This window comes from Aythya ferina (genome assembly GCF_964211825.1).
Source record: "Aythya ferina genome assembly, chromosome: 19".
In the NCBI taxonomy this organism is placed as follows: Eukaryota; Metazoa; Chordata; class Aves; order Anseriformes; family Anatidae; genus Aythya; species Aythya ferina.
Window position 1 is genome coordinate 10,177,671 of NC_140309.1, and position 16,967 is coordinate 10,194,637.

General features: G+C 37.8%; 1 protein-coding gene across 5 annotated transcripts in view; it reads left to right on the forward strand.

The window, feature by feature from the left end:
- The first annotated feature begins 27 nt into the window (after positions 1-27).
- BRIP1 (BRCA1 interacting DNA helicase 1) overlaps positions 28-16,967 on the forward strand; it is a 58,669-nt gene continuing 41,729 nt past the window's right edge. The window contains exons 1-10 of one of the 5 annotated variants that reach the window (XM_084493468.1): positions 28-83; positions 1,322-1,441; positions 2,203-2,314; positions 2,843-3,037; positions 3,328-3,455; positions 4,379-4,513; positions 10,688-10,978; positions 11,614-11,835; positions 12,388-12,587; positions 16,425-16,557. In XM_084493468.1, coding sequence (XP_084349594.1) covers positions 1,349-1,441; positions 2,203-2,314; positions 2,843-3,037; positions 3,328-3,455; positions 4,379-4,513; positions 10,688-10,978; positions 11,614-11,835; positions 12,388-12,587; positions 16,425-16,557 — 1,509 coding nt within the window. In that variant the 5' untranslated portion in view covers positions 28-83; positions 1,322-1,348. Of the gene's footprint in view, positions 89-205; positions 434-529; positions 743-1,321; positions 1,442-2,202; positions 2,315-2,842; positions 3,038-3,327; positions 3,456-4,378; positions 4,514-7,616; positions 7,796-10,687; positions 10,979-11,613; positions 11,836-12,387; positions 12,588-16,424; positions 16,558-16,967 lie in introns of those variants that run through there. The other 4 variants (XM_084493470.1, XM_084493469.1, XM_084493471.1 and 1 more) reach the window with 4 other exon arrangements.

Sequence of the window (16,967 nt, forward strand, 5' to 3'; positions counted from 1 at the left end):
TGCCCTTACAGCCCATTGGCGGGCGGGGCCGAGCCGCGCGGGAGGCGGGAAGCGGGAGGCTGCCGGGGGCGGCCTCGCCTGAGGTGAGGTGCGCGCGGCCCGGGGGGGAGCGGGCAGGGGGGCGGCGGGCTCGGCGGGCGGCCCTGAGGGGGTTAAAGCGGCCCGGGGGCTCCGTGCTCTGCCCCGCTCCGCCGTGGGGCTCCCTGCGCTGTGTTCTAACCTCCCCAGGCCTCCGGTGGCTGCCGCCTTCCGCCCTCTGGCTGAGGGAAAAGCCTCTCCCCGGGCGCGGCGGCGGTTTCGGGGCCGGCCGTGGGCTCCCGGTCTCGCCTCTTTTCGTTAGGGCTCGCTCGGTGCCGGCAGAGCCGGTGCTGGAGGTGAATCGTGGCACGCGGGGGTGCTGCTCTCGTGTCTGTGTTCACACGGTAGAAGTCAGGTGAGGACACGGGTTGGCGAGTTCACGTGTCGCTGGAAGGCCGCCAACATCGAACTGCGCTTCTATTCTGCACACGCTGAAATCCTGCAAGATGAGTTTTCGTGTCTTCGAGAAACTAGGCGTTGTTTTAAAAGCCGTACAGACCTACGCTATTTTTAATTCAGAGTTTTCAGGGTGGCAGGGAAACTGACTTTCCTTTATTCTCCAGAGTGAGAAAAATGTCAAACAACACTAACAGAACAGAATAGTAGAGCGAACGACAGCACATTCCCCCCTCAGAGTAATTGCTGTGTAACCAGTAAAAGAAAGGTGTTGGTTTAAGACATCTCTTTTTTAAAGTCACTGTCCATTTGTACTTTCTCATAGCCATAAAATAAACACTGCAAGCAACCCTTGCAGTGTTTATTTCAAGCCAGCTGAATTGTGGCTTGCTCCATCTTGGTGTCTTAGCGTCTTCTGCTAGTGGACCTGCAGAATTGGAAGATTGTTATTTTTCTCTTAATAGTCATTTAAATATCCTAAAATATTTGTTATCTAGGGATCCAGGTTCTTATCCAAACAATATTCCATCTGAGAATTAGAATCTAAAATGGTGTTTGCATTTCGTTCATAGTTTGTTGTTGCTGTTTTCATTTTAAAATTGCTTAAATTCCTAATGTTACTCGTCAGATGGCGGTAACTTGTTTTTATTTGTAACAAGGACCGAGCATGAACAGATGACAAGTAGTATAAGTACCACTCATATACATGCCACTTTTGTTACTATGCTGAACTCTGAGCCCTCTTATCAGCTTAGCAGTTTCTGCTTGTTTTTGTTTGGTACCATGTGTTGTTTCAGGCTTTGCCTGGTTGTTAATGTTGACTTGTTAATACTGTTTTTTATTGCAGTTATAAACCTGAAATAAACGTGGAAAAATGTCTTCTGATGTGTCAGAATATACTATCGGGGGAGTGAAGATTATATTCCCTTGCAAGGCTTACCCTTCACAGCTTGCTATGATGAATGCTGTAAGTAGATTCATGTTAGCACCTGCTGAGCCAATAGCTTATGCTTTGCAGTACCTGTCAGCCCTTAGGAAACTAGTATGTTAAATTCAGAGCCTCCAATATCTTGAGAATTTCAATTGCAATGTAACTTACTGGTCTCTGTGCTGTACGATGATGATTCCTAGCCCCTGACAGGGTAATGTTGAAGTACTCATTTGGATTTGTGAACATTGAGGGCTAAGAATCAAGTTGTAATTTGTAATATATATGCTTATTTAAGTAAATGTGTTCTAATACAAATTTTATATAATTTTGTGAGAATGTAAGGAGGAAATTATTTTGTAAAACGTCTTTTAAACAGAACGTAGTGCTTCAGTAAGTTTTCTCTTTCATGAGAGTTTCTCTAAAAGAATTATACTTTATATTTAAGAAGTTTTAAACTTTTTTTTTTTTCTCTGTGGGGCAATTGCATTTGTTGTCTGACATGTTTTCAGTGTTTTGGTTCTGTAAGATTAAAGAAAGCAAGCTAGCTCCATCAGGTGTTCTGAACAGGTAAGCGTGTCACAGCCCCCCGTAAGTGAACCTTATGGAGCATGTTCCTCTTGAGAAAAATACGGCTAAGGCTTGTTGTCCTGTGGTTACTCTGAAGGATGATTGGGTGGGATTGTTTTTGTTTTTTACAAGATAGCAGTTGTCCTGATCTATTTTTAGAAGCATAGTTAAAGATATCCTCTTTTTTCCCCCTGTTAATCCTGATCTTGTTCTTGTCATTCTCTTTAAAGATAGTTAAGGGCTTAAATAGCAGGCAGCACTGTTTGTTGGAGAGCCCCACAGGAAGCGGCAAAAGCTTGGCGTTACTTTGTTCTGCATTATCATGGCAGCGGTCTATGTATGGTAAGCTGTTGTAATGTCTGTTTGCATCGTTTTTATTACCACAGTAAGTTACAATGAATTGTTGTTTTTCAGCCTTTGACAATTTGGCTTTAGGAGTCTACCTAGGTCTTTGACCATGGTTGTACATACTGGCTTATTGTCAATGAGGCGTTAGGCAAGCAAAATGGCCAGTACTACTTAGCAAAGTAATTGTCGTGTTAAAATGGATTTAGCTATCTGTTATCATAAGGGAATTTTATGGCTGTTGAAACTTTAAAAGCAAATACCTGTGGCTGGCAGTTACGCAGATTGAATTGCAAAAGAGGGGTATTTTTCAGTTCTGCAAGTTGTTACAGTTCTTTGCGCTGCAGTTCTTCAAAGAGTGATGACAGCTTGTTCAGTCTGTGTAGCGTGTAGAGGGATGTGAGGTTTATAACTGGTACCTAAATGAACTCTTTCATCTTAACTGTTATGAAAGTCTAGTGCTCACGTATAATCCCGAACAGGTTCTAATGGAAGACAAATGACCATGTCCTTTATCTTCCTTAGAGAAATCACTGCTTAAATCGTCATGTGAAAAGGAAGACAAAGAGCCAGAAGCCTTACCACCGTGTCGCTGTCCGTGTCATTCCCAATCGGAGAGCAGTGAGGCTGCTACAAGTGTGAATCATGGTGCTTCTTGTTCTTCTAATAATTATGAAACAGAAAGTTCCATAAAAACTGGAAGCCTGCAAACAAACACAGGTAACTTCGTACCTAGGCAGCTAAGAATCTCTTCTAGCAGTAAAATACATAGCCAACAATGTCACTTTTTATGCTTTCAAGTCAGGATCTATTTTACCATCATAATAGCGGACTGCTGCTTGATTCTGCCCTGCATGGAATTGGTAGTCTAGAAATTCCCTACATCATGTGTCTTAACCATATTTGTAATAAATTCTGTTTTTTAAATGTTGCTGCTGCTTAATGCATTTCTAGTAGTGGACAAGCATTTTAAAAAAAAAAAAAAAAAACACATTTTTTTTATTTTTCAGAATGCCAGGAAAGCAATACCCTAGCTTCAAAATTGTCTGCCAAAAAAAGGGCATCTCTATGTGAAAATGAGAGTGATGATTTTCAAGTAGACAGGAAAAGGATTCGTCCTTTAGAAACCGAGCAACAGGTGAGCAAAGTTTATTGGCAGTAAGATTACCCAGGCACAGCTCTCAGACAAAGCTGTCAAATGCCAATCAACGTTTCACAGAAAGGCACAGAGAATTGTTGAGTCATATCGCAGTCATAATTTAGATTGACAGATTTTGTTCATTTTTTGTAACAAAGGAGACCATTGTAGCATTATATTATTCATAATGCCATGTCCTAAATGACTTCTTCCATGTTTAAACACTTAATATCCCCAAAGTATATGTATTACCAGTTGATCTGTAACGTGTAGTGAAAGTATGAGATTCTAGACTTGAATGCTCTTGCAGATATATTTGTAAAATACAAATAATACCATGGTAGAGCTGTGTTTTATAATCTTTTCAAAATGTCTGCTTTCAAATGTAGTTATCTCTTGCTTGTGGTGTGGAGTGTGGTATTTCTGTGACGTTTTCTTCATGTTCACCAGTATTGGTATCACATGACTTAGTACTTATATTCCTATGTGCGCTGTAAATAGCTTAAATTGCTTCAGAGTACTGGTCAGACAGTTTCCTATGTCTAAGTTTTTAGATTAATATGGCTTGAACTTATTTCTTGTTATTTTAGCCATGGAAGTTTTCTTGTTTTTATAGTATTATAATCTCTTATCAGTTTTGTAACAGCATAAAATAAAAAAATCAAAGCTCAGCAGTAGTTAACTGTTACACGTTTTGTTATTGTATTGAACTAGTAGTTAGAATTTTATAGCTCTTCCTAAATGACATTTGTGTAGCTTAGATTTGTATAAACTTGTATAAACATGTATATTATGATGTGCTGTATTATTGACACAAATCCAGTGGAAAACATCTTAAACAAAACATACGTGGCTATTGTAAGCACATACTTCAGCCCCATATGTTTTAATGCAGTACTTTTTTTTTCCGTTTTCTCCAACAGGTTAGAAAACGGCACTGCATTGCAAAGGGAGTCCAGCTAGTTGATGCTTTAGAAGTTTATAATCAGAGAAAAAATGGGGAGCTGATTGTTCATTCTGAAAAAAGTGTGAAAAACCTTACTTTTTCTCCCAAACCAGTAAGTAATGTAACATGTTTTCCATCATGATTGTTAGTTGAAGAGCATTTTTTTTTTTGACTGTAAAGAGATTATGCATAACATGTAGCTTGCTAATCAAGTTTTGCAAAACACCGTGCTTCCAGCTGCTTTATGGCCTCGTAACTTGCTTTAAAGTAAAATGTTGTCACTTTCTGTAGCGAGAACTGCAGTGGCTGTTACTGCTAATGGTGGTGTCTAACCAACATGGTTTGCAAAGTGTAAGTTATATCTATTCAAGTCGTTCTTGCAAATAGTTGGTTGAATTCTTTTAGCCACAGTTCCCCGATAGTGAAGAATCTGGCTCTGCAATTCAGCCTGTAAACTTCCAATATGTGGCAGCAGTTGAATAGGATGAGTAAAATTCGTATGTTATATCTGCATTTATAGTGGGTTTGTGACACCACTGAAAAACTTAAAACTGGGACCATGGAAATTAGGCGAGATCGCTTGACAGTTTGTAGGTGTTGCCCAACTTGCCATTCTTTGTTTGGCATATGTAGTAGATGAGAGACAGCACTTCATATTGAAGCGTGTGCCTTTTAAACGTTAAAAGAAATAGTGTGGAGAAAGCTGGAGCTGATCTTTACAATATATTACAACAAAACATTACTAATAAATATTGCACACGATTAAGAAGAAAAATCCTGTGTTACTGTGATACTTATTTTTGTAGTAAAATGGTTGCTTTCATAGCAGAGGTATCACAGAAGTTGAGGTACAAATACGCAGCTGTTTCTGAAGCTTTCTGGTAGGCATTCTCTGCAATTCTTGGTGTTTGGGTTTTAATAATTTTAGGCAAAAGCATGTTTAAGCAAAGCCAGTAGAATGAAAAATATGGCAGTGCAGAGATGAGTGTGAGATGCCCAGTTACATTAGTGATGTAGCTCCCATGAATGCTTGACAAGAACTATTCTGTCACTGCCTTTGATAATATTCAAATATAGGAGAATATGAAATTGTGTGAGTTTGAGGCAAATATGAGAGAAGAATGAGTTCTGTCCCCTACTACTTTGTTCAGTATGGAAATCTGAAATCTTGTTTTTCAAAAGGCAAAGAACATTCTCCCTTTCTTATGTTGTGTGTTGTTTTATAGTAATACCCATCTGTAGATAACTGTCCTTCGAAGTACAGGGATTTACATGCACATTTGGAAATGTGCTTGGTTTCAACAAGCATTTGGATTCTCTTAGCTCTTTTCCAACAGCACTTGGCCCTTCGTATGACTGAATGTAGCTTTTATTTTAATCAGTGTTTGTTTTAACTTCAAGAGCTGCTTTCCAGTATACTCTGCTTTTGTAAACACAAAACAAGCCAAAAGCTTTGGTATTGCTTTAAGAGACTGGGAGATAAATCTTTTCTTGACAGAAGTAAAGCTGTTTTCTAGGTCATTTAATGGGAAGTAATTTTTATTAGTTTTGGAAAGTTCCACAGATTTTTGAGTAGAATATGAACGTCAGCTGGTACTTTGAAACACAAAGGCCAGCAGAGTGTGCTGTTGATTTTCAAATAAAAAGACCTTTCTTATTTCGTTGTCAGATTTGCTTTAGTGTTTTGTTATTTTTAAGGAAACTCTTCATTTTTTGTAACAGTGGTTGAGCTGTAAGCTAGTGCATTATAACACACTCTCCATGGGTCTGATTTTGCAGATAGGCAATACAATATGCTGCTCATAATTTAAACTCTACACTGTTTACTGCTTCTTCAGAAAGTAAGATGTAGCTGATGAAGAAATACATGTTTGTTTCTTTGTTTAAGAATAAAAACAGTGATAATTTCTTCAAAAAAATTTATCTAAGAATGAAAGGATAAAGTATTATTTTTTCCTGTGATGAACTTTTACTGTAGCGGACTGAGAACTTGCCTGATGTCAAGAAACAATTGCAAAAAGTAGAACCTTATTTGTCGTTATTAGCTTTGCAGCTGAATTCTAGGTTTAAAACATGAAAGCTGTCATGGCATAGGCTGTCAGGTATGAAAAATGCTTTTCTCCTGTGGCTTATCTTGATTGAAAGTTTACTGAGATACATTCAGCGCTGTTGGTGTAATTGACTATGCGTTTAAGATGATAGAGTCAGTAAAAATATTAATTCTGTTCCATACTTAAATGTTCTGGCATATAGTTTTAGGCAGGATAGCACCGTGAACAATGCATGCATCCTTTGTCTAGCTTGTGTTCCTGCAGCCAGCCCTGTGCTCAGGGCAGAGGTAGCTCCTTGTCAGGTGTTCCTTCACACAGAGCCCCCGGAGAGGGACTGGGTGGGCGCCTGCCAGGCAGGAGAGGGGCTGCCTGGTGCTGGTGTGTCAGAACAGCACCTGCAGGTGTAGGACCTTCCCTTCTCCCAGGGGGACTGCCTGCTCTCAGCCCAAGGGCTGGGGATCCATTTCTGCCCTCTAGCTGTTAGTTCTTGTGAGAGAGGGCAGTTCTAGTAGGAACTTAAGATGAGAAATTATACCCTTACGGTACCCTATTACTGCTGTGAAAGCATATGGTCTGAGAAACTGGGGCAGCTGGGCTAAGGAATCCCCATTTATACTTCATTAGAAAAAAAAAAATAGAAGTAAACAGTAAATGGAGAGTAGTGTAACAAACACTTGGGGTATCAGAAAACAGCTGTGAAAAGAATCTGTCTTAATGTGCTAGCCTATTGCAGTTTAACATATTGCTTACAACCTCCACAAAGGAACTCGAGTGACTTCTGTTACACATTCCAGGGGACTGGCAGCCTGTTACAATCAGGGTCTGGACTCCAGAATAGGCTAATTTACCGCGATGGGATGAAGAAAGTTGTGGATTTGTATTACACGCTCTCACCTGACACCGTATCTGATCCTTTACCTGCTGACTGACGTTTTGAATGAGCTCTTTGAAGCAAGTTCCAGCTTAATTAAAACGTTTGCTTGGTTAGCAGTGATCTGTAAAAGGCTGTGATAAATATTGAACTGGGTTCACCTGCTGGTTACTGCGAGAGGATAAACAGCTGCTTTGTGTACTTTAATCAAGAGGCTGCAGGAGCAGCAGAATACTGTGCTTTCTGAGAGCATATAAAGGAATAGTTGAAAAGCTCAGGTAATGTCACTGCTGATATCCGACTAGATTGTGCTTGTGTGATATTTCACACAAGAAGTATTCACTGCTGTATCATTTAGATGGCTTTGTAACCAGGAAATGTAGATGGAGATATGAAGAGCGCCTCTTATCTCTTTGTGTTTCAAAGATCACAGCCTCGGTGTTTGTTTAGCTCTAATTTACACGTAGGACAGGTCTGTGGACTTGATTTATTCTTTTATTAATCTGACTTCTACGTTTTTGCCATATAAATATTGATGTGCTAGGCTGTTTTATCTGCCTGCTGACAGAAGTAAAAACAAGCTGGATTAGCCCGAGGTCCATATAGTCTGGTATCTGATCTCTAACATCTGTTACTGAATGTGTTTGATGAAATACCGAGGAGAGTAGAATATATTTTTTTCCCTCACAAAAAATAAATAAATAAACAAATAAATAAAAATCTCTGTCCCAGATTCAAACAGCTGAAAATGGGTTTGGGTCTGAAGCCAGAGGGTATTGTGAAATAGTTTTCTGTTGTCTTAATATTAAATGTTTTTACTCAACTCCCTCCCCTACCTATGGATTGTTTTGTAAATAAATTGAGAAGTTTTCTAAGTTGGGTATGGTTTAGGCAGTATCTCTGTGCTACGGGTCTGTGGGTTTGTACTTTGAGGTGACATTACTCTAGGAACTTCCACCTTGGCCCTTTGATCAGAAGGTATGTGCTCTCCTCTTTCTGTAGCAATGGCAGAATACCACCACCGTGCTGGTTTTTGCTGTGTGATATTGACAGTAAATTGTCTTACAGAAGTACTGAACTACAATAGCCTGTTTTTCATAGAATTTAAAGATGGCCAAACCATTTTCTAAAGGACAACAGTGTAATAATGTAAATAACACAAACTGTTTTTAGCATTCTGTTGAAGTTTCCCTTTGTTACAAAGGACATTCTAAGAAGGTTTTTATTTATTTATTTGTTTAGGTCTGGTGGTGTCTGTGGCTTTCAGAAATGTTAGGACTACTGCTGGCAGTGTTATACTTCTAAAGGTTACTATAAAAATCAGTCCAGGTTTACAACTTCCTTAATGTTGATTTTTTAAAAAAAAACTTTTTCAAAGTAGATGGTAACATTTTAAAACTGGAATAGTGGTTGAAGTGCTTCTTAAAGCCAATTTATATCCATTTCAAACCTTATAACAAAATATTTTAAGGCCACCTGTAAAATACTGTTCTTATGTGTAAAGGCTTATAAATTACACTCTTAAGTCTTCTTATGGGAAGAAGTATATACGTTTTTAAAGCCATCACAGAAGAGGTTTCTGTTCATGTGTATGCAGTCCAAATAGAATAGGAAAATGTGCATATACGTTTAGATGTGTTAGCACAACTTCTGCAAAATAGCTGCTTGATTGCTCTTAATGTTTTATTACTTTTATTTGGCCAACTGCACGTGGGGCATAGCATTAGCAGTGAAGTACAAACACTACGGTGTTGTCTTTGAGTTCTGCAAATCCGTTCTACCTCAGAAAACACAATCCGACTTGAATTCAGATGAAAAGCTACGTGCATTCCTAAAGGCCCTGTGGAGTAACTGAACTGCTGCTGAGGCATTACTCATTAGCACAGTGATGTGAAGGTCGTTATTTCAAAGAGAAAAATGGAATATCGTTGCTAGAAATGTATCAAGGTACAATTTGCATCGCAGCTCTCTGTGCGAGTACAAATGGAGTCGAGTATTGGCACATATGTAACATATACCATATGTCAGCTGTTTCCTGCCTCGCTGCTGACAAGAGCCCCATTCATAACTCTTCTTTTTATCCTTTCAGTGAATAAGTAATTATTCAATATAGAAGGCAGGATATTTGGAACCGGCCATTTAATGTGGCAGCACACCGTAATGAAATCCGCAGTTACTGGCAACCTGAGAGGGGCATGTAACAATTCCAGCATGGGTGTAACTTTATCTGCTTTGAGGGCCTGTTTATTTGGCACATCAGTGAACCTTTTATCCCAGTGAGTGACAGCTCCAGGAGAGTTACGTTTACATGCCTTCTATTAGGTATTGTAATATTTAATGGGGGACAAGGCTGAGTGGGACCGAGGGTAATGTGAACTTGCTTTTCCTCCGAGCGGGGGCTAAAAGACAGCTTGATCCCCAGAATTGTGGTGTAACACACAGCATGATTTAGCATTTGTTTATAATGGATAATCTTACTGATTACAATTAAAAGGGGAGGGAGGAATATCTGAGCTGGCAGCTACACGTTGTTACTTGCACTATCAAACTGAAAACCAAATACAAATCCTTTCATACTAGAGGAATTTGTTATCTTTATAGGAGATGTGCATAGACGTGGTTACTCATGAATTACTTGTTTGCCATGCATCTTTTCATGCTAATTATTGCAATTTTGTGACAGTTGTTGAGGTGCTTTATGTTATAGAATACATTAAAAAGATGGTGCTTCTCAGGAAGAAAAAAATTGTTCAACAAATATTTTACAGGATTTATTTTGGCTTAGAACTATCCCCTATTTTGTCGTTTATTCTCATAGTTACTAGATATAGTAGCATGTCAGATATGTTTCTAAGGGAGTACATATGAGGTAGTCTGTTTTATCTGCAAACAGATTTCATTAAACTGTCTAGATTTCTCTTACTGTACTGAAAAATGTTCTTGGGATTTTAACTTGGGTGTCTAGTCCCAAGGTTTTATTCTTTTAAGGTTCTGAACACTTCTTGTTTTGTAACAGAAGTGTCCTTATGGCAAAGTTTATATGTGTGAAGATCCTTTACTTTATTCACATGTATATTACATGTGTAAATACTCCATGTGAGTAGCAATTCTTTCTACAATTAGGTTATGATAAGGTTGTTCTTAGCGATTGCAGAATGTCTTTTAAGAAATGTTAAAGCATGCACATCACATCCTCTCATGCCTGAAAATCCTAACTTTTTGCAGTTTGATAGGCCGACCTGGTGATTCAACAGGATATCTTGAACTATCCCAGAGGGCATTTTCTAAACAGACTATAAACAGATTTGGCATGTTCATCTTGCAGCGGGATTTTGTTAATCTTTTTTTTTGTTTTGGGTTACAGTCTGTCAGCTCTTGCACTGAGTGTTCCTGTTCTTCTGGAAAAGAAGCTCATAAAGATGCTAGCACAAAGAAGAAAGACAAAGGAGATCAGTCATTCATTCCCAAGATATTTTTTGGAACACGAACACACAAACAAATATCCCAGATTACCAGAGAGTTGAAGAGAACAGCATATTCCAGTGTCCCTATGACAATTCTTTCTAGCCGGGATCATACCTGTATTCATCCAGTGGTATCTAGCAGTAGTGCTAACAGGAATGAACTGTGTGTAGAATTACTGGAAGGAAAACATGTGAGTAATTTTGTTTCAGAAAATGACCATTTGCTTAAACATATTGAGTGAAAGGTAGTGAAACAGTTGAGATAACTTACAACGTTGATTTCTTTAAGCTGTGTTGGTTAAATGAATCTGGTAATACAGTTTAAATTAAATATCAATTATTAGAAAATGTTGACCCACAGTATCAATACTGAAAAACATGCGATAGGAATAATATAGTTGATTGTACTTGCAAGTTTAGCTATAATTTCAACAAAAAATAGTTTTCCTCAAAATATTTTCCCTTAAAAATGATGAAGTTACGCATTCAGGACTGGTACCTTTGCACTTCACACACATGAACAACAAAAGTAAACTTTGTTAATGCTGTACACAGTGTGTGGGATAAAATTGTTGTCCAGTTATCTTTATTTTTCTAGGGATTTAGTTTCTGGTATCATGTGTATATGAACGTTAAGAACCCTTTCTTTATTGAATTAACCACAGCTGATTCATCCATATTAATCTCTTCATGGTATGTTTTTCATTATTGCCCATCATATAAAGTAGCTTTAAAAAATGTTCCAGTAAATAAAGCCAAATGCAGATAATGACTTTGAAGGTTTTAAGCTTACTTGTTTTTTCTGTCTGTGCTCATGTGCTTTCAGGGCAAGTCCTGTCCTTACTATCATGCTGTTCATAAACTCAGTGAACACCATGCCCTACAGTCTGCACATAACCTGTACCAAGCTTGGGACATTGAGGATCTAGTCAGCCTGGGAAAGAAGCTTCGTGCCTGTGCATATTTTGCAGCAAGAGAGCTCATGGTGGGAGCAGATATTGTGTTTTGTCCTTATAATTATCTCCTAGACCCACAGATACGGGAGAGTGTAAGTATATTTGTAAGATAGGGGTTGCAATAACTGGAGTTAAAGTGAAGTTTAAACAACAACAACAAAACAAACAAAACCCACCAAAATATTAGGTTCACTGGCTGTGGTCAACTGAAATCCTGTTTATATCTGAATATTATCTATAAATAACTCCTGGGTTAAATATGTTTTTTTCTTTTTCTTAAATGGATGTTTCTGTATTCCAAGTAATGCTTCTCCTGTTCTTATATTGTAGCTAATCAGTCACGTTTTTTTGTTTGTTTTTTTTTTTTAATCAGTGGAAAATAAACCCTTGTAAACTTCACAGCTGTTGGGCTTATGGAGTGTAGTATGTCCAGATTATTTTCACTCAGGCTGAGCTAAGGCTTTTTTCTGTTTGTTTTTTTTTTTTTTTCTAGGCTACAGAAACTGGATCAGAAAGATGAAAACTTTCTGTGGCTTGCACAATGATGTAGAATATGCATTTTTTAAAAAAAAGGATACAGTTAGCTGCTGTTTCTTATTATAGTGTTTTACTCTGTTTTACTAGTTAATCATTTTATTTTTTAGATGGAAATTAACCTAAAAGGCCAAGTAGTCATTTTAGATGAAGCCCACAATATTGAGGACTGTGCTCGGGAGTCAGTAAGTTTCAGCGTTACAGAAAGTCAACTCAGAGCTGCTCGAGAAGAGCTAGATTCCATGGTCAATAACAACATTAGGCAGAAGGATCATGAGCATCTACGGGCTGTGTGCTACTCTTTGACAAAGTAAGGCAACTCTTTTTAATTGCATTATGTCAGTATTTTTAAAAAATATCATTTAGACTCCTTTTGCTAATGCAATTTGCTGGTTACTGTGTTGCATCAAATAAAATGCAATAGAAGTACGCTTCTGACTATGCAGTCACCTGATATTTGTTCATTTGAGGAGTACAGAGGATTTCTTTTTGTTTTAAATCCTCCTTATTCAACAGAAAACATTGAAATTCTCTTTAAAAATGTGCTATACTCGTGAAAGTACTGATATTTCTGGAGCTTACTGTCCTAGTCTATGAAGTTCAGTATGAAAATTTTACCTGAGATGAATCAGTTGTCTTTTAAATGATTCTATTTGCTTATTTGATGAGTAGTAATAGCATTGCTTTCTCAAAGCATTAATTAGTGCGCATTTACGAAATGCTTTGGGAGCCTTTGACAGGAAGTGTTTTGATGAACGTGTTTAAAGGAGCATTAGAGAGACATTTTTTCCCTCAAGACTTTTCTGTGCTAAAGCTGGAGGGAAGTTCTACCAGAACACTATTGTCATGTATAGCTGAAATAGGAGTCATTGGTCCAGTAAAAGACTGCTAACTTCGTTACAGAGAGCATAGGTAGTGACGCTTAATGCATAAAAATGTCAGCCACTTCCATTACAATGGTGTTTTGAGTTGCTTCTATCTTTGCTGTTTTTGAGTACTTATACAGTGCTGAAACTTTGTTTCTTGAAATTTGTTCTAGGTCTTTTATCTATTTAGCCCATGCTTAAAACTGAGTAAGTTCCTAAATCTGCTTTAGTAATAATCCCTGTGCCTCTATGTTTTGGAACAGATTTGTCATTTTTGAAAGTGAATTCATCAATCATGCCCTTTATTTTTCTCATAAAACTTGGCTCAAACTTGAGCAGAGAGTTAAAGCTCTGACAAACTGCTGCACATACAAATTTGCAGTAGAAACTCGTAAAACTTGTCAGAGCATTCAGGTAACAAACTTTGCATGTACATGCACTGTCCTCTTTGAGTTTCTGATTATTCTGAGGCATGAATTGTCTACACAGTGTTACTGATCCTTCTTTCTCCCTGGACTATATCAGCAGAATATAGCTTTAATGATTAGCTTTTGTACTGATATTGAAACCAAAGATAAGCTGAATTTCTCAGCACCTGCCTTGTTGGAACACAAGTGTCATGGAGCTTAGTGAACAGAGAAACATGGGTGATTGAGAGAGTGCTGGTAGAAGCACAAGTTGAGCAGTATGGCAGATAGAAACTGCAAAAAAAAAACAAAAAACAAAAAAAAAAAAAACACTCTCCACTTCTCTGCTTCTTTTTGCCCTTCTTCCCATAAAGGAAAAAGTAGTAAGAGAAAAAAAAAAAAAAAAAAAAAAAGGAAGCTTTTTTGCAGCAGAAGCTGCAAATCATGAAAGAGGGTGGAAGGAAACAGAAGCAAATGGACTTGGAGGCAGAAGCTAGGGGAAAAAAAGAGGGCACAAAAGCGTATTTTGCATGGAGTAAGAACTGAGAAAGTTGAAACAATGTCAGAAGGTTCCATCACCTGTGGAGAATTTGGAATTCAGCTGTCCAGTCCTTAATTTTTGAACCTTTCGTTTGAGGGATTCAGGGACTGAAAGAAATGCACAACTGTTGAAAACTAGAATGACCAAGTCAGTAGACTAAAAGTGAATAATGGTACCAGTGGCTTTGAAGTTAACTGAACTCTGATTCAGTGCATGTCAAATCATCGTTTTGTTGCATCAACAGTTGGTGGAATACGCTTTGAAGTATGCTACAACAACTAGTTTGTCATTTTCCCTGTCCTTTCTCTACCCTGAGAGTTAATGCCTGTGTCAGAGAAACAATTTTTATGTTTCTTTTTTTTTTTTTTTCAGTTAATTCTCCTGCTTTGGAAATCTCAAATATTCAAAGTTAGTAAAAGAGGAGAATAGCATGGCTGGAGATTTAATTGCCTTGAGCTTTTTAACCTTATCAGAAAAACTAAGGTTGATTGTCTTGGCAAATCTGCCGGCAGTATGTAAAGCAGCTGGAAAGCAGAAGACTGGGTGTAAATTGCCAGTAATTGGTAATATGTTGTTGCAGAAAGTGACATGGCTTTGCCAAATGTGCGGACAATTAGAAAAGCCTTATTTCAGTTATAAAGGTCCTGGGTCCCCATTCCAAAAAGCACTTAAGCTTGGGCTTAGTGCCACTGAGGTGCTAAAGTGACCTTTCTGAGGAGTTTGAAGATGTACTGGTAGAGGTATACTGGCAGGCTTTTATGATGAGATGCAGATTTACAAGGACAATTTGGATGGGATGGCTTACTCCATTGAACAAACAGTGGGATTTTCTGGTAGGAAGCGAAGGGCCAAATACACTTTCTTGAACTGAAGGCAGCTTGGAACATTTGCTGAATCTTTTCCTGAAAATATTGCATATGCTGATTTTTATTTCAGAATTGTAGATATCTGGAAATAAAGCTAATTTTATTTATTTACTGCTTTACTCTAAAATAAATTCTCGTTCTAAATAGATTATCAGGTATTCCAAGTAAGCAATTTCATGTTAGATTTAATTGGATGGGGTTTATTCTAGAATTTGCCTTTTTTTGCAATGCTTTAGTATTAGGTTAGGAAGGTGATTGTATCAAGTTTGTGTAATAGCAGAACCATTTTAAAAGTATGCAAAGGCATTTAAAGTTCAGACCAGGAAAACAGAAGTTTTACGTTTCCTGGAATGTTTTACCCATTTATTCTTTCATACTCGCCTTTTCCTAACTGTAGTTTCAGGTCTCTTTGATTTTACGTTTGAGGGATTGGGGCCAAATACTACACTGGTGAACTTCTGTCTGTGTTAGTGATCATCATTCCTTAACAAGATAAAGCAAATTATGAAAGAAATGATTGGCATGGTAGTATTTATGGATTTTTGTAACCCAGTGGAAGGGAAGGTTTTTTAATTGTTCTGTTGTGCAAATGATTTACAGTGATAGGGCACAAAATCTGGGACTGAAACAGTCACTAAGCCTTGTTGCTTTATTTGATAACGATTAACTGATTTTGCAGGTACATATTTTGAACTGTTGTAGAAATGACAGCTGTCTTTCTGATGCCTCCTGCTGGTTGACAAAACAGACAGCTTCGGCATTTCCTGAGAAAGAGGGAGCCTGCCTGCTTTTCTAGACAGAGGGAAAAAATCTTGTAATTCTGGAGGCATGCTTAGGTCGAGAAAATGTTAGCTGTGCCACAGATGAGATGATCTGCATGTTTGCATCCTGCTTTTAGAAGTCCTGCCACATATTGCATTGTCAGTATGGTTATAATTCTGCTTAGTTTTCAAGCTGTAGCAGAAGTATGAATATCTGTAGCTAGGTTAAAATAGGCAGTTTGTGTTGCCTAACCCTCCCTTACTGTGTGTAGATATTAAAAGGAATCATTTCATGCCTCAAGATTTGTTTAACAGGGAAATCTGTAATTGAGAGGATGACAAGTAATGAGTGGCTTTAAAAGCACAGTAGAAATCTTTCTTAAATGAGCCTGACATCTTATAAGAACGGATTATATTCTAATTCTTCTTCCTCATTATAAAGATATTACATGATGATAAAATATAAATATATGGGGACAGGTTTTCCTCTCACTTCATTGAGCTTCCTCAAGAGCAGCTTCCACAGACATCATTTCAACAGCGGAAAAACTGGCTTAAGGAAGAGCAGGATTCAGCTACCTAAATTCAGTGTTTATCACCTTCATCTCGGAAGTGTGATGCCATTTTTCAAGGTTCAGTTTGTTTTGTACTTGGAATGTATCTCTAAGTTTATGCTAAAATTACTTCTGATTTCTCTCTTTTGCAGCTGGTTAAAGGAGAGCTCTAGTCAACTTGTAGAAAGAGGGTATGAAACTTCCTGTAAGGTTTGGAGTGGAAAAGAAATGCTGAACATTTTACACAAAATGGGAATAACCAGTATTACTTTTCCCATTTTACAGGTAATGCTGTAAGCTCTATAAATCAGTACCAGAGATGTTAAACATCTTGAAGTACCCATAAACTAAATGTTAACACATCTGTTACTTTACTGCAATTTTGAAAAGCTGTCTAAAAATTATACATGATGAAAACCAGGAGTAATCCAGTGAAGCTACTGGAACTTGTGGAGAATCTGCCTTTTAAAGGATAAAATTGATCATGTACAATTATTGAAATCAAGCTGGTTAATCAGTGATAGCTTTGTCTGTACTATCCATCTACGTTTTTATTGACTGTTGAAATGTACTTAGAGTATTTTCAACCTCATCTATCCTTTTTGTGTAAGCCAAATATGTTAAAAGAATTGTTAGTTTTCCTTTTAAATTCTGTCTTCAGTCTGACTTTATAGGTGGCTTACATAAACTTTCAA